Below are 25458 nucleotides of genomic sequence, written 5' to 3' on the forward strand. Positions count from 1 at the left end.
GTCCTATAGGTACCATGTATTGACGCATTAGTCATCCATTCTTAATATGACTATTCAGTTTGGGTTATTTTGGGAGAAAATCGAAAAAAACTGCGTCCGGATAATTTTCCGTCATTGGACCAAATTTTAAGTCAGACTAGACATCTGGTTTGCGTTTTTTCTGTACTTTGTACATACCAAAGACAATGAATAAGGTGTATTTGCTATCTGCTTTGGAACCTTTTCTGAAAGTCTTCAGTCATGAAATCTTTTAAAAAAATTCATCGGGTCACTGAGTATTTAATAGAGAGAGTCTATATAATATATCAATGACCGCCGTGGATTGATTAGGTAATCTATACTATTAAACGAGAAGACCTCATTTTGTGTGTCGCTTCTCTTCCTTCCACAATAAATTAATCATCATGCCTCTGTGTCCTACAGGTACCATGTATTGTCGCATTCGTCATCCATTCGTATGACTATTCAGTTTGGGTTATTTTGGGAGAAAATCGAAAAAAACTGCGTCCGGATATTTTTCCGTCATTGGACGAAATTTTAAGTCAGACTAGACATCTGGTTTGCGTTTTTTCTGTACTTTGTACATACCAAAGACAATGAATAAGGTGTATTTGCTATCTGCTTTGGAACCTTTTCTGAAAGTTTTCGGTCATGAAATCTTTTAAAAAAATTCATCGGGTCACTGAGTATTTAATAGAGAGAGTCTATATAATATATCAATGACCACCGTGGATTGATTAGGTAATCTATACTATTAAACGAGAAGACCTCATTTTGTGTGTCGCTTCTCTTCCTTCCACAATAAATTAATAATCATGCCTCTGTGTCATATAGGTACCATGTATTGTCGCATTTGTCATCCATTATTATGACTATTTAGTTTGGGTTATTTTGGGAGAAAATCGAAAAAAACTGCGTCCGGATATTTTTCCGTCATTGGACGAAATTTTAAGTCAGACTAGACATCCGGTTTTCGTTTTTTCGGTATGCCTGTCACAGTTTTGAAATTAAACATAATTTGCATAAGTACGTGGGACAGAACAATTATTTTTTTGGGTTTTTCTGTATACTATGATCATACATATACTATATATAAAGTGTATTTGCTATTATTATATATTATCAATACCAATAGTTTTCTATCCACAGCGTTCACTCAAATAAAATTCTGTATACTACATACATATATACTATGAATAAATTGTATAAATTTGCTATAATTTTCTATAAATTCCAATAGTTTACTGGGGTGACTTTTAATATATCAGTGACCGTTTTATATAGTAATTATAGTATAATACATACGCTTTATTTCCCCGCGATTTCGCGGGTGTGTTCTAGTCGATTTTTATAATTCAACTTCATATCAAATAAGATAAAACAAAAATATTTATAATTTATTACATTTGAAAGAGTGGCGAATCCACAACCCAGGATAAAACGGGTGGTTCCAATCAAAGGTCCCCATTCCAAGCATTGATCGTCAGAAAAGGGGAGGGGATTCCAACACCCAAGAACCCCCCCCCCTTTTTTTTTTTTGGTTATCTGCCTTAATGTGTTACGTACACTAATTTTTGATCATTTGTTTCCGTTCAGAAATGTATGAAATATTTGTTACTGGATATTACGTAAACATCAATCTCAGCGAGGAAAGAGCAAAACTTTGCTTCTACAAAGTTACAGATTTAACATTGTTGTGCTGATATGTAGAGTAACTATGTGTATATATACTTATAAGTTATTCTCGATTCTGATTTTTTTATATATATTAGACCGTTGGTTTTCCCGTTTGAATGGTTTTATACATTTCGTTTACACAGGGCCTTTATAGGTTGCTGTCCGATGTGAGCCAAGGCTCCGTACTATAACATATAATGGTTTACTTTTACAAATTTTGACTTGGATGAGAGAGCTGGTGTACTAAATTATAATCCTGGTACCTTTGATAACTATTGTCTCATTGGCATTCATACCACATAGCCTTATATCTATTATAAGAAAAAATACTTTTTGAAATATCCCATTTAAAAATTTTAAGGCTTTTTTGTAGTCTTTTTGACGGGATATGAAAGTTTTAATAATTTTCCGACCCATAGAAAATACACGAAAGAGACAAAAGACAAACGATAAAGAAAATTATCTGAAAAAAAAACTATATTTTGCAATTCTGATATACAAATAGTGCATTTTATCAAGTGTTTTATGTTACCTCTCTTACTTGCGACTGACTGTGAATGACCATGAGTTGATTAGTAATTTTATCAAATGGCAGTTAAATATAAACACAAAATGTAATAGCGTCAACAGCAGTTTATCGATGATTGAATCTCGTAAATCTATTAGGATAAATTAGATAAGTAAAAGATAAACTCTTACTAATGTTACTTTGGTATCAAGAACTCTTGAACGCTTTCCTGCAATTGTTAAAAAGGTAAGTAAGATACAAAGGGAGCTAGGCAATCAAGACGCAGTTTGATACAAAGTAAGATACAAAGGGAGACAATCAAGAAGCAGTTTGATACAAACTGACAACATCACAGCTAAAAAGAAAACAACGACCAAAAAAACAAACGAAAAATAAAACATTACACAGAAAACTAAAGATTGAGTAACTTGAACCCCGATATAAAGCATAGATAAACTCTAGGAATATCATTGTTCATGCAGTTTTCGTTCAAATCAGACTGGTTTTACTAGATAAGATTTGTTAATCCTAAAAAAAACAAATATCTGTATCTACATTGTTAACTTTTGGTTTAGTGTCGTGTAACTCACACTCATTACAAACAACCTGCATGTTTTAGTATTTCCTGTATTGATTTTATTAGCAGTAGATTCTTCATATGAAAGATTATAGAAAACAAATCAAAATGATCAATTTGACTTTTAAATGTTGTGAAAAATAGTTTTGACTTGTTGAGAAACAATGATAGATACCATCTGTAATAACATCTGAACAGCGGTATACTATTGTTGACTTTATTTACATAAATTCCAATTATACTTCACCTGATATCATTGTTAGGCAAATTACTATTTTTCATATCAAAGTTAGGTAAACGAATATCTGGAAACTTTAAATTTCAGTTTCATTGAAAATAAGTCTGTGTTACCCTTGATCTTTTTGCGATATGAAATGACAAAAGTTGTAAAGCACGTATTGTCTGCTGCAATGCCTTTCCCTCAATTTAATATTGTTCAAGTTATGTCAAACTTATACCCAAAGACTACTTCGTTAGCTTTACATGTTCTTTTATAGGGATTTAACCTCTCACGAAAACTTCCAGAGGATGAACAAAGCAATTAAAAGAAGCATTTAAAAAACTGGATACTGATTCAGACGGGTATGTATATAAATCTGAAATGCTTTACGGAAGTCTATATACACATGAATGACTTTTTTATTTGTAAACAACCAAAAATAATGATCATCTGACATCAAAGTCACTTCCCTTCCAATGTTGAGCGAGTGGTTGGAAAACTATAATTCTATATTATACGAATTATTCGGCAAATTGAATTTTCAAAATTGACAATCAACACTGCTGTCATTAGGGAATTGTCAGTAAGTACCTACAGAGCAACAATTATTTCTAGTTTATCCTGCACAAAGACGATCACTAAGACGCTTGATGAACGTAAATAGTGCAGGGATACAGGCGACCCCCTCTATCTGGTAAATGACGTCATAAAGGCGTGCATAATTGACGAGTTTTTGCCGGTGACGGATGAACTCGAAAGTGGTCTATTGAGCTAGGTCTGTCATTGTTCGTAACCTTCTTTCTTTCAATTATGTTTGTTATCCATAGATATAATAAAGTGTGTAATACTTTTCAAAGACGGACTTATGCGGATTTTGTCAAATAAAAAAAATGGTAATAATGTCATGAATGTGTTTCTTTTTAAGGGTATACGATACAGTTACAGGGGAGGTAATGACGTTGCTAACGTAAAATGTTATTTTCGCGACGTCAAACTGTGACATATCGGAAAAAGATGCATTTTTCAACTGATTTTTATCATTCAAACTCATTTAATTTGAAAATGAGTGCATGGACCCCTATTTTTTAAAATGACATTTTGTTTCATTTTGCAGGAAGATTATGTAGACCAAATTTTATAAAACTGTAAATAGTGCATTTTTTTTTAATTTTGATAAATATACAGCAAAAAATGACGTTTTTTTTCTCAATTCATGACCATTTGATAAATATGTATAGTTTCTAAATATATGCATACATTTTTAAGATACTTATAAAATACAGAAATTACAAATTATTTAACAAAAAAAAAAATTGTGTTTATCTTAAAAAACAAAAAAGTTATTACTTTCTTTCGAAAGGGAAAATACGGCCACAAATCCGAATTTTGGGCAGATATACAAAATTTCGACCTTATTTAACTCAAAAAGTAGCACATGAAGGTATATTTTTTATTACATATTTGATTTAATCGGGTAAAAAATAGTCTATATGCAAATTTTCATCAACTTGTATACATGATAGACAAATAAGCATACTGGAATTGTATGCCTCTGCAATTTCGAATGCCTTTATATACTTTTTGCTTGATATCCTTTTCAAATGCTTTCATATTCACGTTATTGATTTGATGACGTTTCTTTCAAATCATTACATGGGAAAGTATAAAACAAAAAATGAAAAAGAGTTTTTATTTAAATGACTGTTTTATAGAAATTATTTATTTTATCAAATTTAATCCAGATAGCATTTGGTTATTGAAGGTGTATGATATAACAAGTTCTAGTACATTCGTTGGTATAGAAGAGTTCATGACAATGTCAGCTCTAACAAAGGTGGTCAATGATCAAAAGTAAGTACATGTATAGAAGATTACACGTCCTTCTTTAGATGATGTATTTCACAAAGAAAACATATCTGGTAAGAACAGTATTGTTCCCCCTTTATATCGAAAACAAAGATATAAGTTTGATTTGCCTTGTAATATAAGACAAACTCAGAAGATTTGCCAATCAATTAATATGCTTATTCCGAAGGTTAACTTCGTACCATTGTTGATTTTAAAAACTCATTAAAGATACCAGTCTTAAAAGTTGGTACTTCAAACGATGCGCGTTTTGACTACAGAAGAATCACAAATAGCGCTCGATTTAAAACATTAGGAAGCCAAAATTAAGTACAAATGTAAGAGCATTTAGAGTCGATAATTATGAAAATTTGTGACAAATATTGGTAAGACAAACTCTGCTTATGGGAAGAAGGGGGGTGGGGTAAAAAAACCTTGGTATTTTGAATAGTTCAACATTTTATTGACAGTTTAATTTACAAATAATGAATGTATAAATATTATTTCATATAAATAATACGGCTGACTACAAGGTTGCTTAAACCCTCATAACCCGAATACACAAATGTGAATAAGTTATCAATCATTATACCTGCATTTAAGTTTATTGCGCATGACAGTTTGAACCACGTTTTGTTGAAATTATGTGAAATTTTTTTATGCGACTTATATGAAAAATCCTAAATATTGCACATGTTGTGATGATAATGTTAAAACTTACTACTGAATGCTCAGTCAAAAGACCAATTTAATGGTCTTTCTTTTGTCTTTTTACAGAGATGCTGCAAAGGATGCATTTACTAGTCTTGATTTTTCCGAACTTCATCATAATATATTTTATTAGCTTTATAGTAAGCATCTTTGTTTAACAAAAGCAGTAAAAAAATAAAAGTAAGTACACAATTTAGCTCCAAACATAAATTCCACTATTTCAAGATGGAACAGTTTTACAAGTTGATTCGTAAACATGTTAAAAACAAGTTTTTCCTATAAAACGTTGACATTTACACCCGCTATATGTCAATACATATTTGAAATGTTTGTTTCATTTAACCATTGTAGCATAGAAAACACAAATCGCGGGATTGATAAATAAAGACAACCGTAGTATACCGCTGTTTGAAAGTCATGAATAGATTGAGGGAAAACAAATCCGGGTTAAAAACTATGACCGAGGGAAACACATAAACTATAAGAGGAAAACAATAAAACAACAGAAACACTGAAGAGCAACAAAAAACAAAAGACAATGCAACACACAGAGAAACGATCTATAAGATAACAACTGCCATTATCCTGACTTGGTACAGGACATTTTAAGAAAAATGATGGGTTGAACCTGGTTTTGTGGCTAGTCAAACCTCACGCTTTTATGGCAATGTTAAATATAACACTTAAATAACAACATTACATGACAGGACTGCAGTACAAATAAACTTAATGATCAGTTTGTATATTTTACAATGTTTTATACTGATTCAAAGTGCATAGACCTTTCTGCTATAAATTGTGCTGGATGTTTTAGGTCTGAAACTTCAATTGCAATTCACCTGCTGTAACGTGATAGATAGAACCCTTATACAAAAATTGGACGCACACAAATCCAAAACATATAAATGAACTAAAATTTAAAAAAAACACACAAGATTTTTATTTTCATGTTTTTTATTGTCGTTGTTAGGATTTATTCCAGACAGTAGATAGGCATCATAGCGGCAGGAAGTATTATGTGCAGCCATAGAGACAAACCTACGTTCTGACACACAATTATGGCATACTATAATAGATGTGGTTAATCCTGTATGGAAACTAACTTTATGTTATTTTACTTAAATACTAAGCAAAACGAATTTGAGTTGCTTTGTGATTGTATGTTCATAATCCAGAGACAATCTCCATGTGCCAATTTTAGTCTCAATTTCATATTGTTGAGATTTGAAATGTTTAGAATCACAAGGGGATGGGTCTAATATTGAAACATTTTGGTTTGTTTTTTATTTTCATGTTTAAATCTAACGATAATTACTTGAGAAGAGTTACCGATAGAGATAATGGCTCCTCAGTAATGATCGAAAGTCAGTGATGACCACTGAAATTAATTTTTGACTTTGAAAACTATTTCCAAAATTAAAAACCAATTGTTCAAAGAACAATTGAAGGTCTTTCCACAAGTAAAGATCTATTTTATTATCAAAATATTAAAAATCAATCTAAAATGTCAGTTCCTATGGCTTTATAATGTATAATATGAATTTAAAGCAAAGGTCAAAATCTAGAACGTGCAAATTACCTATGACCTTGACCTCAATTTCAAGGTCATAAACCAAGGATCTCAAATCAAAAGACCCTAGGCCTTTATTATATATGGTTAATGAGTTATATCACTTTACGCATAATTCTAAATATAAGATTGGCGAAAACTCCTATTTATTGTTTACGCACCCTGTCAACCAAAATTTATAAGTAACGGCATGTCGCAACTAACAATTTAGTGAAAATAAGATGTTGATATGTTATAAGGTTTTGAAAATAAGTAAAAATAAGCCAAAATAAAAATTCAGAATATGACCTTGACCTTTGACCTTGACCTTATTTTTTTTTTTTTGGACCAAGGATCTCAAATCAAAAGACCCTAGGTCTCTATTACTTATGGTTTACCAGTTAGAAATGCATTTCACTTATATCAAAAACATAAGGGGGAATAACTGTCATATGGAGTCTTCGGACAGCTTCGGTCGAAACTAAACTAATAATCCTGAAGATGTAACGAGCAATTTGGTAAAATAAATTTGTCGTAATCTTTTACGGTTGCGAAAGAGTAGTGGCCACAAGAAAAACAGTGTTTGGGGAGATAACTTTTACAACGTAAAGTATTTTGTTACGCGGTTGAAAATTTTTAAAGCGTATAAACTATACGATATCATATTCCAAATATCTAAGCGACATCTTTTGAAACATCAACAATACGCAAGAAAAAATTTAGGCGGAAGAATAAAAAAAAAATAATAATAATAATAATAATCAGAACAAAAGCAATAGGTCTTTCCACGTAAAAGTGGAAAGACCTAATAATACATAAACCGTAAACGACAAGGATACTATATTGATTTGAATATATTCTTCAGAAAAGACAAGATATCCCATAATCTGCAATCTGAATGTCTTCATCATAGCTGATATCCCAACCCCTGAATATTTTATTGTTGGACATGTTGAGATGCATTGAACGATATGTAGGGGAGTCCCTAAATCTAATCCCATCCCATGTACGTTAAGGATGATCAACTATTTTGCAAATTGTTTAGATTGTTCAGATCTCAATCCCTATAAATGGCGTTGTCAGTTTATTTTTGATTAATGAGTTTGACTGTTCCTCTGGTATCTTTCGCCCCTCTTTTTCTAAACCATATTTCCTCTTGTATTTCATACAAGATGAATTAAGCGATATCATAATGACTTTCCGAGGATCATCCCGACCCCTGTCATCTCATGAAGTTCAAATATGATTCGTTATAATAACTAGCACTACGTCATGTATATGCTTAATTGTCATATAAGAATGAATTGAAAAATATACTAGGTGATTCCCAGGGGACATCCCGACACCTGTCATTTGATAATTTTCAAATATGTTTGGGTGAGTGACCTATTGTGTTGATATTTTTGGTAATAGTGTATATGTACGTTGTACCCAACAATTGTAATACCTTTTGGTACAATCTAGGGGGAGGCTCACGGTAGGAGGCCGGAATCAACAACGGAAAGAAAACCAAACTAGAAAATCAAGAAATACGCTATTAATTTAATAAAGAGAACATCATTATAATTATAATACAATTTCACAGTACAAATATTATAGTCAAAAATAAATTGAAAACAATAATTAAATATCACAATTCAAATTAAATATAATATAATAACAATAATAATTACCATTAAATTAAACCTTTTTTTTAAATTAAAATATAAATTATTTATAAACTTTGTCTTATTTTTCCAAAGTAAAATAAAAATAAAAATATTTTTTAATCTAAATTAATTCGAACACCAAGAGACTCACCTAGAAAATCAAGAAATACGCTATTAATGTTTTAGCGACTTGATTTCCTTATATACCAATTTCTAAGTGTCATAGAGGCCATGAAGCTGTTATTGTTAGTCCACAATAAATTAAAATAAGAGTGACCAAATATAGTTATGGTCCAGAACTAGGCCATAATTATCATTTATATAAAAGATGAGTTTTCTTTAATTTCTTTAATTTCTACTTTTGAAATTACCAAAATATGTTTCAAAATAAATTCATTAATATTTTCTTAACCTTAATATAAAACAATACACAACTTAGAATCTATATAAAAAATAATATAAAATAACATTATAAATTTTAATTAAGATATTGATGATACTAAGGTACTAGTTTGTGCCCTATAGTTTATCAAAGTTAATTTATGGACGTAAGTTGACCATGTCACTACTTGAACCATTGTCCGAAGTTTATGACTTGTTTGTTCATCCTTCACTTTCAAACAAAGATTTAAGTAGTATTTGTTCTATCAGAAAGTTATTTGACCCAAAGAAAGTTAGTTTGACCAACGTTAAGTTTACTTGAACTAAAAACTGGACATGAAAATTTGGCCTTTAAAGTATATAACAGTTAAACAATAATTTGTTATAAAATATTTTTCACATTAAATTTTATATGCATTAAATATTGAACTATATGAAATCAAAAATAAAGTGCATTTTTCTATTACAATTTTCCAATCACTAAGTTTAAATGTTTATTTGTTATATAAAAACGAATTGAATGTTGTGGTAAAAAGGGTGAGTCTCCAGGGGTCATCCCCATCGCCTGTAATATGGAAATGTTTAAATACCCTACAATTGGTAAAGATCCCCACCCATAAAAAATATATTGTCTTGTTTGACATGTCCAGATGAATTGAATAACATAAAATGTGAGTCCCAAGGACAATATATTTTTTTAATTGGAATGTCTGACCTTTCGTTTTGACAATCATTTTTTGTGATGTTTTCTAAAAAAAAAATCAGGCTGATGGTGTTCAGATAACTAAAGTAGAATACCTTGCTCACTTACCTTACTTTTTATCATTACGGAAAACAGAAACTCCCCAGGCCAACTCGAATGTGACCAACAAAACAAAGAAATTACAACGCTCAACTCAGATGTTTTTTTGACATATCAAAACTCTTTTAACAGTGAAATAAACCGTTTCTACAACTGTCTTTCATTTAATATTGTAGAACTATAATAATGTTATTTCTGTGATGAGTTGATTGTTCGATCAAACACATGCATTTATTATGCCAAGCAAGTTAATTTAGACTGACATGATCCATTATCAATAAAAATGAAAACATTTGAATAAATTTAATTAAAAGTTTGAAAGAAACAATGTGATAGCGAATTAAGGAATAAATGTACTGTATTTGAAGAGTTGCCACCGTCAATTGTGGATTATAGCTCTCAAATGCATGTTGCCATCAGTCCTTCTGACCTCGGCGTAAAATTCCGTCAATGTTGCATCTAAAATAGTGATGTCAAGATCCTCAAAATCTACATTGTTTTCTCTTTCCAATAACAACTCTACAAAACAGATTTTGAAGGAATAATTTTAACAGTTTGTTTTTTGTTTTTAAACTAATTTGACTTATGGTACATTATTTAAAAGTTAAAGAGTGAGCCCTGACATCTTTGTGCCAAAATCACTCATGAAATTTTGCAGTATTTTATTTTATTTCAAATTTATACATTTTGTCAAGCTCTAATGTATTATTTCTTTTTATTATGCATTATACATTGTTATAATCGGAATAACAGTTTGTTGTGCAATAGAATCGGAATAACAGTACTGAAGTTGAAGAGTTGCCACCGTCAATTTTTATTTGACAGCCGCAAATCTCTGTTTTACTGTCTCCGCAACGCGTTGCCAGTAAAACTGCATTTGCGACAGTTAAATCACCAATTGTCGGTGGCACCGACAGTAAAACAGAGATTTGCCACTGTTAAATTAAAATTGACTGTGGCAACTCTTCAACTACAGTACTGTTATTCCGATTCTATTGCACAACAAACTGTTATTTTTTTTCAATGCTTAAGTAATGTGAAAAATGATAAAGATTTTTCCTAACAAAAAATTATGACTTTTTAACATTGTATTTTTCAGGTATGGCCACTATGACATAGGAACATGAGTATGTCTGACAGGATATCGGAACTTTGCTGATACATGTTCGTCAATCTCAAATGTATTCTACATGTATATTCATGAAAACAATTTCAAAGATGAAATTCAGAAGACGAGCTAGTTTTTGTGTGTCTGTTTATGTTAAAAATTCCGTACTCGTGATTTTAGTCTCGTCAAGTGTGGAATAGACCCAATTTCATGTTTAAAATACATATATTGAAATGACCAGATTTAATTGATGATGATATATTATATAAGAACAATGAAGTGAAAGATTAGCTGATGAAATTACAACATCAATTTAATTTAAATCTTGGAGTCACTTCCTTTGTTAACAGATTGTTTATCTTTCCTGAAGATGTGTCATTTGTACAACATTAAATTACAAGGCTGTACATATGATTATGTAAATGGAAGGAAAGGAGCTGATTTGTTTCGTTAGTGGATGAATATGGCAAAGTGCAATGATATAAATAAAGAAGTTTCATTCCTTGTGTAGTGCTAGCTGATTCAAGATCTACACACATGTACATGTACAATGTTACTGGTTGATATGTACAAATTACAAAGTCAATTCATACATGTACTTGTGTGTCAATTGTTTGTTTGTGTTAAAAAAAAAAGAAGGAAGAAGCTCGAGGTACTGAGGACAGTAAAGGATTGTTTAATACTGCTTATATATTTATTTTATATATTTTTGAAAACATACGTCTAAAAATATTAACTCCATATTTAGTCTGTTTCTTTGTGGACTTGCTGTTCGCGTCATCTACAATATTCTTTCTCTTCTGTATTGATAACAGGAAACCTTCCATTTGATATAATATTAACATTTTCGAATTCAGGTTCTTGGTTTGTCTCATTTTGCTGTATTTAAAAGAAAAAAATATAATTATGATTAAATTTAATGGATATTATTTGGGATACATGTATATGTCAATGAAACAGCAACCCAACCACAAAATGAAAACAATGTATTATAATTGATTTTAACATGAAATAGAGAACTGTGAATCACTGTGCTATTTGCATTTATGTAGTTAATTGTTTCAAATTTTTTTTTTTGACAATTAAAAAGGACTACATATTGAGTGTATTGAACACATGAGACCGGAGATGCTAAACCGTTTTAGAGCTTGGTTATACATGAACATGAAAGTGCCTTATGGGTGATTTTGTATACTTGTTTTATTATAACAATTTAATTGTCTTTTGGACCATTTTTGATATTTACTAAATACAATTGGAGTCATTGACACAATTTGTACATTTATTAATATCATCATAGATTGTCCGTGTGTAGAATTTCTTTAGAATACATGCAAGAATAGTTTTTTTGTAAAAGAGTTGTCATTTTCAGTTCGATTTACAATCACAAATGGCCTAAAAAGAATCGTTGCAACTATCAAATCAGCAACTGACATGATTCAGGGTTGCAAATAAACTTTTCACATTATTTTGTGATGTTGATGTAAATAAGGGGGTCTAGTCTAGATCTGCACTTGTTAAGATTTTTTTCATTTTTTTTTTCTTTTATTCGAAAAAAATGCATTTAGAATTGAATTTGGAAATGTTATGGAATTTAAATGATAGCAACTGAACTGATTGTACATTTACATGTAATATGTCTATTTATGTTCATGAAATGAAGAATCTTACGATTACAAATTCTTACAGAAATGTAAAGGGGGGGACGCATTTTTTCAATGAAAGGCATACAAATTTTGTGAAGAAAAATCCGAAAAGCATTTTCGGGGGGTTTTGGCCCAATGATTTATAAGTTGAAATGTGTTTTTTTACCCTACCCTCTTTTTTCTATCAAAATAGAAATGAATGATTGGTACTTTTCTGTGTTTGAGTAATAAATTTGTACAGATAGATTGACAGGGGTATAGCTGTGTGCTGTATGCACTTTAATTTGTTCATTGTGTGTATCCTTCAACGTACGTTCAACTTCGGCAAGCATAACTTGGTCAAGACAGATCTCTTAAATGCTTTCTTCTTTAAAAATGTGATAATGGTACTTTAATTATCGCTGACTCGACATTTTACTCATATCGATAAATTAGTGAAATAGTTGGGCGAAATACCAAAATTGGATGACTGATAACACGACTTTCAATCTGTTCTTGAATAACTTCTTTTATACCTATCTTTTGTTGTAACTCTATACTTAGAAGAGGGACGAAAGATACCAAAGGGACAGTCAAACTCATAAATCGAAAACAAACTGACAACGCCATGGCTAAAAATGAAAAAGACAAACAGAAAAACAATAGTACACATGACACAACATAGAAAACTAAAGAATAAACAACACGAACCCCACCAAAAACTAGGGGTGATCTCAGGTGCTCCGGAAGGGTAAGCAGATCCTGCTCCACATGCGGCACCCGTCGTGTTGCTTATGTGATAACAAATCCGGTAAATAGTCTAATTCGGTAGGTCACATTCAGGAAAGTGAAGGGGATTGTAGTTACGACGTAAGGAACATATCCGATATCTATTGTGATACGGTTATTCCATAACGGTCAACCAACTCGTGATGGCGTCCGTAAAATTTACGAAGGGATGATTTCAACTTCACCATTTGGAACTCTTGGTTTAATAGTTTCCTTGTGAGCAGCAACCCTCTATCAAGAAAATCATGATAGGAAATGCAAGCACGGGAATATCGTATCCATTGGGAGATATATACCCCGTATGCAGGTGCTGCTGGAATGATGCTACTTAGAAATGGAAAGTTCACAATTGGAAAGCTGAAATCATCTCTTTTGTCGTAAAGTTTTGTTTTCAACCGACCCTCATTGTCAATTTCTAGATGTAAGTCAAGATATGAGGCCGACTTAACTGTATCTGTAGTATCCTTTATCTCTAGCTCGATTGGATAGATGCGTTCCACATAGTCACCAAATTTTGAATTATTTAGTGAAAGAACATCATCTATATAGCGAAACGTAGAGTTAAAGGATAGTGCTAACTTCTTATCTTTCTTCCTAAGAAGTTCCTGCATGAAGTCAGCCTCATAATAATAAAGAAACAAGTCGGCAAGTAGAGGGGCACAGTTTGTTATTATTGGAATGCCGACAGTCTGTTGAAAAACACGTCCTCCGAACGTTACAAATATGTTGTCAATCAAGAAATCAAGCATCTTGATAATATCAGTTTCAGAGAATTTTTTGTTCGAATCAGAGTGATCCTTTACAAAGTAGGATTTATCTCTCCCTAAGACAAGATACTTGTATCTACGTTGGCCATTCTGTTGTACGAAGCAAATCAATACCAACTCTTTCAATTTGTCTTTTAGTTTGGAATGTGGAATACTAGTGTACAGAGTAGAAAAGTCAAATGTTTTAATACTGTTACAAGATGAAAGAGAGTTAGATTGTATGTACTCTAAAAGATCTATGGAATTTTTAAGTATCCACATCTGATTCACGCCCCCTCTAGACTAGGCAGTTTCACAATAACTTTGAAGCCCGTCTTTGATTGCTGATAAAATAGATGTTAATAATTTAGAAAGAGTTTTCGTGGAGCACTTGGAAGACCCAGCAATATACCGTTGTTTGTAAGGACACTTATGTAGTTTAGGTATCCAATACAGTGATGGCAGATCCAGTTCTTCATCTTTGGTTGAAACACAGAACAGACCTATGATTATCCAGGATTTCCTCTTTGGTAAGTGTCGTGAGTGTATATGTTGAGTTTCCAAGTGAATTGTCAATACCTAATTCGTTTATCAAGCAGTTAATGTAATGAGTTTTACATACAAAAACGATGTTGTTTGGGGCTTTATCTGCGGGTATTGATAGACCCATTCAGTTTCTTAATTCTGATTTGTATCAACGACCTCACTGCCTTAATCCATTCGGAAAGAGTGTCTACGTCTTCCTTCTCGCGCTTAGTCCATTGCCTGGCATAATCAATGAATAATGATTCATCTACGTATGCTTTTGATAGAATACTATCATCAATTTTATGATGAGTTTTGTTAGAATTAAATGTACTTGTAAATTTCGTAAAATAAAGTTTTGAAACTGAATGATTTTCTATAATTTGCCACTGTTCATTTTAATTATATGATATCGGTGTTATAGAGATTTGTTGAGAAGATTATACATAATTGCGGTACTGAAAGGGTTGTTAAAAAATACAATATAATTCATTTACATACGTTGTTCTTCGATTTTCTTGGCTCAAGATTTACACATATAGACATACTTTATTTTGGCATGCAAATCATCAACAAAAGATGCATTTGAAGATAAAAACATCTTCCTCTTCTACCTTTTTTGTTAATGAAATATATGTAGTTATTGATCTAGTATTATTGGGAGTGGCCTTGTAATCTTCTCTCTTAATTTACTTCTGAAAATAAATGTAACAAATTACCAAATATTTGTTTGTCAAATATCTTATTGATCCTACAAAAAATAGTTTATATAAAGTATGATTTCAAATTAAGAGTACTAATATCCCTGCAGCTTCACGGAAAACCTATCAATATTGTAATCATGCTTTCTGAGCATTCGAATTTTACTACATACTTTAGTTATTTTCGTTTGTGTCCTAACAATTCATGAAAAAATCTTGTCTGAAATGTGCACGTGTATCAAATTGTATTTCATGGTGTTTCATTTTGTACAACAAAACTTTAATATATATCCGTGGAGTTGAGAGGAATGTGGGCCATACAATTCATTCTAGAGTTAAGACAGAGAAGTATGGCTCATTTCAAAGTGCTTCTAGCATAATATAATATAATGCCACCTTAGCTTTATCGAGTTAAAACAATTGCTGGCTGAAAATAGACAAATATACGCAAAACGCGTTCAATTATGGATTACTTTAGAACGTCTCTAGCGTTCGTTGTAGTTCGTGTTTAGGTGTCTTTATAGTGTTTTGCAGATTTGTTCGTTCTTTTAAAGTTTGTTTTCGGTTTTTGTTTTGCCATGGGTTCGTCGGTCTCTCATTGCTAAATGGTATCTACCGCCACTTTAGCAATATTGTAACTTAATTACATATATATTATCAATTTATCTATTTAAAAGAAAACTTGTATCCTGAATTCAGGAAAAAAAACATGTAAAAAATGAAGTATTGCAATTGATTGCGTTGTTTAATCAAAGTGTTCATTCAGTCGCAGAAATAATGTATCTTATTGTACATTTTATTTCAAAAAAAAATAAAAAATTGTGGCGTTGATACATTTGTGTGAGGCGCAGTTTATACTTCGTTTGTGGTGTCTTACTGTACTGTCATACATTCAAGGAAGATGTCTGTTTTCAGCTCAACGGGGCCAAGAGTGCCCAATGTGAGCTTATGCCATCACTTGGCGTCCATCGTCGTCCGTCGTCTGTTGTCGTAAACTATTTCAAAATCTTCTCTGAAACTACTGGGCCAAATACCTTCAACTTTTGATCCATCAACAAACATGGCCGCCATGGCTAAAAATAGAACATAAGTGTCAAATGCAGTTTTTGACTCTTATCTCAAAAACTGAAGCTTTTAGAGCAAATCTGACAGTTTTTGGTTATTATCCTGAATATTCTAATAGATAAAGATAAACTGTAAACAGCTAATTTGTTCAGCAAAATAAGGAGTTATGGCCATTTAAGGGCAATATTACATTTGTTCATGTTTTCAAACTTTCAAAAAATCTTCTTAGTTGAATCTAGTATCAATTTTGTATTTTATTTCCTTGTACGCCAAGAAACATAGCCACTATTGCTAAAATGGAACATATGGGTAAATGTATTTATTTGCTTATATTTCATTTTTAATATATATTGAAAACAAAAATAAGTATCGATGAAAGATTGAAATAAAGCGATTCAGGATCTTGAGAGCCTCTTGTTATTCTGTGGTTTACATGTTGTAATGTAGTACTATTATATTCTATAATTATGTATTTTTCTGTCCTGAGTATTCTTGTGTTTATTTGAATTGTATTCTTGTCACGTAAGGTTTCTATTTTAGCGGTATTTTTTTACATTGCCAAATAAGCGAGAGTTTTGGCTATCCATAAATCAACACATGATTAGTTTTTACAATGTTCTGTACCAAGTCAGGAATATGGCAGTTGTTATCAAATAGTTCGTTTCTGTGTATATTACCGATTTTTTTTGTTGCAGTTCAGTGTTTTCGTTGATCCGTTGTTTTCCTCATATAGTTGAAGTGTTTCCCTCAGTTTTAGTTTGAAAGCTTGATTTGTTTTCGCTTAATCCATTTATGACTATTGAATAGTGGTATACATCTGTTGCCTTTATTAATATATAATCACGAACATTGGTTTCTCATGAATAATAATGACTTCACAATATTGAACGTTCTAAAATGTTAAACAGCACAAACAAACAAATGTACTTACTACCTTTGACTGGTTGCCGGTCCTTATTCTGTTTTTTTTTCTAGCAGAGATAAATCAGGTATTAAAGGAGACCAACCTACAATCTACCTACGATTGCACGACAAGCATATCTACGATATCAGCCCTATTCAACGGTACAAAATTTATTACAATTCCACAATTCCATGCATGATGGTACAATACATGCACGATGCTTGTTTTATGTCAGAAATCAATGAACACAAAAAGAAATTTAATGTGGTTACTGGTCTTCACCTCATCGGTGGGCATTCAAATTAACAGTGGACAATAAATCTTAGTATCTACTACTATCGTCGACATTTGTGTTTGCTGAATACTGTACAGAACTTATTTTTTTATCAATTTTGTTGCCAATTTCTGCCTGATGAATGACAAACCTGTTCTCAAATGTAATTCTATTTTCATCACTTTGAAAATTACCTCTCCATCTTTTTCACGGCCGTTTGCAGTATTTCTCATTTTTACAAAGCAAAGCACTGCTGAAAAAATCCGTTCTGCGTTAATATTACACAAGTTTTAGAACAACGTACAATTGATAAAATTGAGAATGGACATGGGGAATGTGCCAAAGAGACAACAACCCGACCATAGAAAAAACTAACAGCAGAAAGTCACCAACAGGTCTTCAATGTAGCGAAAAATTCCCGCACCCGGAGGCGTCCTTCAGCTGGCCCCTAAACAAATATATACTAGTTCAGTGATAATGAACGCCATACTAATTTCCAAATTGTACACAAGAAACTAAAATTTAAATAATACAAGACTAACAAAGTCCAGAGGCTCCTGACTTGGGACAGGCGCAAAAATGCGGCGGGGTTAAACATGTTTGTGAGATCTCAACCCTCCCCTATACCTCTAGCCAATGTAGAAAAGTAAACGCATATCAATACGCACATTAAAATTCAGTTCAAGAGAAGTCCGAGTCTGATGTCAGAAGATGTAACAAAAAAAAATAAACAAAATGACAATAATACATAAATAACAACAGACTACTAGCAGTTAACTGACATGCCAACTCCAAACTTCAATTAAACTGACTGAAAGATTATGATTTCATCATATGAACATCAGGCACAATCCTTCCCGTTAGGGGTTAAGTATCATACCATCATAACATATATGAGAATAACATAACCCGTGTCATGCCAACAACTGGTTTTTGAATAAATGTGTTTAGTTCCGATGCAAAGACCCTATAAGTGAATCAATATTAACGCCAAAATATGCAATCTTTAATGACCTGACAACAACAGTATCGTAACTATATCCCTTCTTAATAAGTCTATTCAAAGAATATGCTTCCACCTACGACATTACGAACACATTCTATCAAATTACTGGAAAAAACAACATTTCAATCCTTATGGGTGGATTTTACATATATAAATAAAATCATATAAGAAAAAAGCAAAATGGGGTTGTTAGTGATTAAGATTATATCACAATGATGACTGCTGTACCCCTATTTTTGACATTTTTACCTATTGTGTCTGTTAGTTTTGTTCACGCATCGTTGTCAATATAATGGAACTTGATGTGACTGTCATACAAGTAAGAGGTTAAACTAGCTATAAAACCAAGTTCAATCCACCATTTTTTACATAAGAACATGTCTGTACCAAGTCAGGAATATGACAGTTGTTATCCATTCGTTTGAGTGTTAAGGCTTTTGATTTTGCCATTTGATTAGGGACTTTCCTTTTTGAATTTTCCTCGGAGTACAGTATTTTTGTGATTTTACTTTTTATATATATACATAAATCAATTATTAATTGTTTTCAGTCAATATACACTACATTCCTTATGAACATTATTCTTAAATATCCTCTAAAATATTTTAAATTACATCATATTAGTTCTGAAAGTCTCGATCTGCTACGTGTTAAGTTAAAGTAATCCATTGTAGCAGTGAATTCAAAGCACTGTTTTGCTAAGTCATTTTCCCCGATCATCTGTGAAGAAATTCCAAGAAAATATGATATATAAATCAAATCTAAAAAAATGACTGAAGACAAATTACGATATATATTATATTGAAATTGTGTCACTATGTTTTTCTGTAAAAGTTCCATAAATGCATTTATGAATGATTGGGGATCATCCAGACGGTAATAGCACAAAAAACGAATAAAATATGCCATTGGTATGCACGGAAAGACCGTGAAAGGGTCTATAATATCCAGTTTCAGTTCTGGTAAAACAGCCAAAGCATTTCTATCAATGCATATATCAAGATTCGTTGAGTGCTTTACTATAGTGGTTATCTTTTCTTGTTTCATCAATTCCATTTGATATTTCTGTATTTGAGTAATAATAATTGGATCATGACTAGTGGCTACCAGAGAAGGAATTGTTTTGTCTGTTAGTTTTGACATGACATGGTCTGTAATCATTAAGGCCTCATTATATTTGGTATGGCTATATAAGAATGTGGCCAATAGCAGCCATCCTGAGATGGCATCTGAATTAATACCTATTAACAGATGACTTATACCTCGTTTGTATTGGAAGTATCGTTGTTTATTACTTGGTATAAACTCCATAGTTGGTATTCCCGATACAAAGTGGTGTGCGTCTGACAAAAATAAACTAAAAACATTTCTCGACAGTCGACTTCTAGAATGATATAGAAGGTTATTTGTCAATCTGTAAATGTGTCCTTTAGCTTTTCCAGACGAAAATATTTCAATTGTTTCTTCTATCAATTTGTTTTTTTCACTCAATGGTCTGATTATATCATATGAAAAAAGCGAGTAATCACACAAAGTTTCGGATTGTGTGAAACAGTAGATATCTTGCTGGTATGCATTCTGAAGAAGGCAAACAAGCTTCCTTTTGTTTCTTATATCAAACCGTGATAGAAAAAGATTATTGTCAGGGATAAAATAGTGTAACAGGGTTAAATATTCTACACAGTACAATAGCTTACGTAAGCATGCCATGAAGCATTGAATGATGTTGTCTGGTCTCCAAATGGATTGATCCGACTCCTCAGACATCCAAAACATAAGAGTTTTTAGGAAATAAGAACATAATATTCCCTTCAAATCCAAGTCTTTTTCTATTACTTCTTTTAGCAAGATCTTTAATAAAGCATAGCACAGTAGCTGGGTATGACTGAAGGAAAATATCAGCATTTTTTCTGCTACTGAAAACGATATCCTCCATTCAACATGTTCATTAACGGATCCTTTGCAACCAATAGGAACAAATAAGACGCCTAATGATGTTATTTGTGAAACAAGATTAGATGATGGCCAGAGTGTACGTGATCTATTAACCCATGGTTGCGCTTGTGATATCCATTTTTCACATTTGATGCAATATGCAATATCGTATTGCTCTAAATCATCTGATATACATGGTCCATGAAGATTCCTGAAAGTATGTGATGATGCTAAATTGTTTAAACGGTGCATTTTTAAAAGTTCATTTGATAGTAAACTCTCCCCATCTTTCTGTTGCAGCATTTGTTCAGTATCTGAATATAGGCTTGTTGATATTCGAAGGTATGTGAAACACGGTGGCGTGTCTCTTGTATCCATAATGAGAGCCTCTTTATGGTTATCAGTTAAATCACTCCCATATTCGTATACCATCAAGTTTGGTTCAAGAAACATCACATCGGTGTCACTACTTTTAAAATTGAGCCCTTCCCCTTTACTTCCGCTACTAATTCTTGGAAAATTATTATCCATGGCTATGTCCCCTATTGTATACAAAACTCGTCTTGCCTTTACAAGATTTTTTGATCCAATTTTCTGGCACAGATATGCGTAAAATTCCAGTGATTTTTTTTCATCTAACTTGGACATTTTTATTGCTTAAGATTCTTTGTAGTTCATGCACCACCTGAAATACAAATGTATTTAAATGAATGAGTGATTGATAAAGGCAGCCGTAGAATACCGCTGTTCAAAAGTCATAAATCAATAAAGAGAAAACAAATCCGGGTAATAAACTAAAATCGCGGGAGACACATCAACAAAAAGAGGAAAACAACGGAAGAACAGAAACACTGGACCCTGTTTACTAGAAAACACAAACCAATGGCACTGTAGTTGAAACTGTAGTAAAACTTAAATACAAGTTAGCTTAATATAACACATTTTCTTAACGATAAGGTTATTTTTTATTGTTGAAGTCCGAACGGTAGCCTATAATATATCACAGTAATTTACGTACCTTCGTATCACAATGAACGAAGTATTATATGGTTATGTGAAGCCTTTAATGCGTTAATTTGGTTGATCTTTTCTGTCATGTGATACGACATTGCTACTTTTCTTTTAGCTTTTCTTTAGATCAATGGTGACTAGAAAAGGTTTAGACAGAATACATTTTCTCTGTGGAGGTGGAGATATTTCATTTGCTTGAGTTATTACAAGCATGGAATCATATGCTGATGTCGAACTGTAAATGGGTCATTAACAAAACAAAAAGACTCGCACATCATAAATTAGTTTTTGTCATCATAGTTTGAAATAATATATCTAAATGATCTCTCTTATATAACAGTTAAGTACCAAGCTAAGAATTTAATTGTGTACGCCAAACGCATTTTTCGTTTACAAAACACTCGTTAATGATGCATAAATAAAACAAATTAAATTCGGATGTGATTATGAGTTTTCTGTTCATTAATTAATTTACAACTAATAACATATTGAGCAAGATAGGTAAACTTTAGTAAACTCAGTCTTTAGTCAACCTTCCGTATACATGTTATACTGAGGAGGAATGCACGATGTCGTAACATATGTTTTACCAGAAAATGATGCATGTTAAGCGGTATTTATTAAAATTCAAACAATGAACAACCATTATCTATTGTTTCATCTGTTAATGATGTGTTGATGTTATCTCGATATTTTGGAGGGACTTTGTACAATGTATCTGTTCCGAACTGTCTGAGTACTTTAAACATACGAATATAGTAATGACCATATGTTTACATAAGCATATGGTCTGACAATGAACCTTCATGTTTGGTCCTGGTAATTATTATTATAAACTAATTAAAGAAACATTCACTGGAAATTACAAAAGGTATAACCTTTCAATATGTCATTATAAATCAAACAAAATCTGAAAATGAAATGTTGACTTACTTACGTTGCACTTATATATACAAATCAATCCAGCCACTTTTAAAGAGATTGATATTTATGGATAGCTTGATTTTTGGATAATGCAGGTTTCCAGATATGAACTCCATGTTTTATCTCTTATAGACACAACACGGATAGCCTTCACCTTGCATTTTCAGAATGAGACAAAGAAAAGGTAGTACAGTACGGTATATTGATATAAGTTTAAATTCTCAAAAGTTCGAGCATTGATGTTGAAAACACGCTGTGTTTACCTTCGGGAAAAAGTAGTGCATGTGTATATTCCATCCAGGAATACAATTTGGCATTTGGTTTCAATTATTACTTTGAATATTCCAGTGCTATATCTACCGTATTTGCGATTTGCAGTAGGGTGGAGTCTTATCATTATAATTGTGCTTTAACTTTCATTACGCTACATTTGGTATAAAAATTAAACTATATGGACTGCAGTAAGAATAATATGTACTGAATATGTAAAGTCGTAAATTTGCGATGTTTTTACATTTAAGATAATCGTTAAATATTTTCTCAGGATGACGCTTAAGGACAAAAATCTATAGTCATATCAGTTACTAAGCAAATGGCAAAATCGAAACGAATATAAGATGGTTTCGACCTTGGTATGGTCATCAACATGCTCTTAGCACCAGACATCCAACCAATAGTCACACAACATCATCCTGTGATATAGAACTATGAGCATGCATGTATATACACTAGCGTTCAAAGTAAAATTGCATTGTATCACGTATGTTTCTATCTATATAAATCTATCTAGTATATATATAAAAGATAATAGATAAAAACTTATTTCTGATTAGGACTTTTAACAGTTTTATATAAATTATTGTTTAAACAAGTCACCATGCACAATTTGAGGATCGAACAACTTTACTGTGTCTTAATAAAATATAACTTACATTCATAATGACTTGCTTTCAATTCGAAATTTAAATCAAATGTTTTGGATTAAGTGTTCTTACAATGTTCAGTCGTATCTTCTATACTATAAAACAATAAGACCTCATTTGTGTGTCGCCTCTCTTCCTTTCGCAATACATAAATCATCATGCCTTTGTGTTCTATAGGTAGCATACATAGTTGCATTTATCATCCATTCTTATGATTATTCAATTTGGGTTATTTCGTGGAGAGTTGTCTCATTAGCAATAATACCACATCTTTTTTTTTACATAGACAAGACTTTCGGTTTTAAATTTTTAAACAAAATTTTCATAATTACTCGGGTACAGGACAAGTATTTTCGCGTTACTCTGCATGTATACAATGATTATACTCCTATAACATGTATAATATATAGAGAAGAAACTTGGAATTGATAGGTGATAGCAAATACACTTTATATTTTTAATATACGTATGTTCATAGTATACAGAAACGCAAAAATCATGGAATTTAACAGAAAACAAAACAATAAAGGACTTTGGAAAAAAAGGAAGAGGGCTTAAAATAATTGTCCTGTCTCCAAGTACTTATGACATTTGAAACCTTTTCTGAAATTCCACAGACATAATTTTTGTTACAAAAATTCATTCTACACCAGTTAACATACTTTCAACCAAGCTATAAATGCCCGCGATTTCGTGGGTGTGTTCTAGTTTTAATAATGTAAAACATGTAATACAACTACTAAATTCGACAAATCTTTTTTACCTTTTGTTAGCTATTATTCGAGTGTTTCTCTGTCCTATATGTTCTCCAATTTATTTGTATTATAGTCTTGTCATGTAATGTTGTCATTTTAATGTTATATTTAACATTGCCATAAAAGCGGGAGGTTTGGCATGCTACAAAACCAGGTTCAACCCACCATTTGTTTTCTTAAAATGTCCTGTACCAAGTCAGGAAAATGGCCATTGTTATATTATAGTTCGATTCTGTTGTGTCGTTCTTCTCCTCTTATATTTGATGCGTTTTCCTCAGTTTTAGCTTGTAACCCGGATTTGTTTTATGAGTTTCGAAAAGCGGTATACTACTGTTGCCTTTATTTACTATCGACTATTTTGGGATGTCTTTATGAGTTTTTCAGATCTCTATATTGATTTTCTGTATGTAATTATTAAGATGTTTAATCTTTTTTGTGGTTAAGTCAAATTATAATTTTATTGATATTTCATTTCGAAAATATTTATAAAAATATGAAGCTTATTTCATTTACCAGTTAAAGGTAGTTGAAGCTAACTGATGTATAAAATAGCTGTTAGTACTTTGTAAAAATGTTCATTCTGAGATTTATGTTGTATACCAATGAATAACACATTTTATGATAAGCCAAATTTACATGGGATATTGTTCAAAGAGTAAGGAACAGCTTGACATAAGCTAATTACCTCCAATTAAATGAGATGCATTTATATTAACAAAACTAATATTACTGTTCTTGATGAGATTTTCAAAGGTGTTCGAAACCAGCTGAATATTTGAAAATCCAAAGCCTGATATAGAAGAGCTGTTAATACTTATGTTTAGCCAACCCGGACATGGTACATGTATCAGCAGTAAAACAACTGACCACTTGATAAATAGAGATACAAAGATACAACAGCAATCTTACCTGTGTGTAATAATATTTTAAACATCAATTGTAAACCTGCATATTTCTATATTTAAGTATATTAAAGCGGACGGCATAGGCCAAATTAGACCAACTTACGACTTCCTCTTTATCATCGTTTACTACTACGTCATAACTGATATGAAATATTTGATAAATAATGTTATCACTAAGAGAACTTTAGACTGTTAAATTTAGAATATTGTAATCTTACCATGTTGGTGCATGACACTAACACAAGCTTACTGGTTTTAAAAAGAACATGTAATGTGTCATCGAAATGTGTAAAATCTATCTGAGGGAATAAAAACAGATATGCTTAAATATAGTGCCTATTAT

The 25458-nt window shown here is 31.7% G+C and overlaps 1 protein-coding gene and 1 long non-coding RNA gene across 3 annotated transcripts; both read right to left on the minus strand.

Annotated features, from left to right (window-relative positions):
* Positions 1–10208: 10208 nt before the first annotated feature.
* On the minus strand, positions 10209–12536 carry LOC139492387 (uncharacterized). The gene is made up of 2 exons (XR_011656811.1): positions 11749–12536; positions 10209–10438 (listed from the first exon to the last, which is right to left on the minus strand). It is a non-coding gene; the product is annotated as an uncharacterized lncRNA (long non-coding RNA).
* A 6166-nt stretch (positions 12537–18702) lies between these two features.
* Positions 18703–25242, minus strand: LOC139490686 (cyclic GMP-AMP synthase-like receptor). Of its 2 annotated transcripts, XM_071277607.1 has the most exons (3): positions 25120–25242; positions 20360–21282; positions 19243–19382 (listed from the first exon to the last, which is right to left on the minus strand). In XM_071277607.1, exons 2-3 carry the CDS (start codon positions 21243–21245, stop codon positions 19366–19368), a joined length of 903 nt encoding a protein of 300 aa, XP_071133708.1. In that variant the 5' UTR covers positions 21246–21282; positions 25120–25242; the 3' UTR covers positions 19243–19365. The 2 variants fall into 2 exon arrangements, with proteins under 2 accessions (XP_071133707.1, XP_071133708.1); XM_071277606.1 differs by having other exon boundaries at positions 18703–21282.
* Positions 25243–25458: the final 216 nt, after the last annotated feature.

This window comes from Mytilus edulis, chromosome 10 (assembly GCF_963676685.1).
Source record: "Mytilus edulis chromosome 10, xbMytEdul2.2, whole genome shotgun sequence".
Taxonomy (NCBI): Eukaryota; Metazoa; Mollusca; class Bivalvia; order Mytilida; family Mytilidae; genus Mytilus; species Mytilus edulis.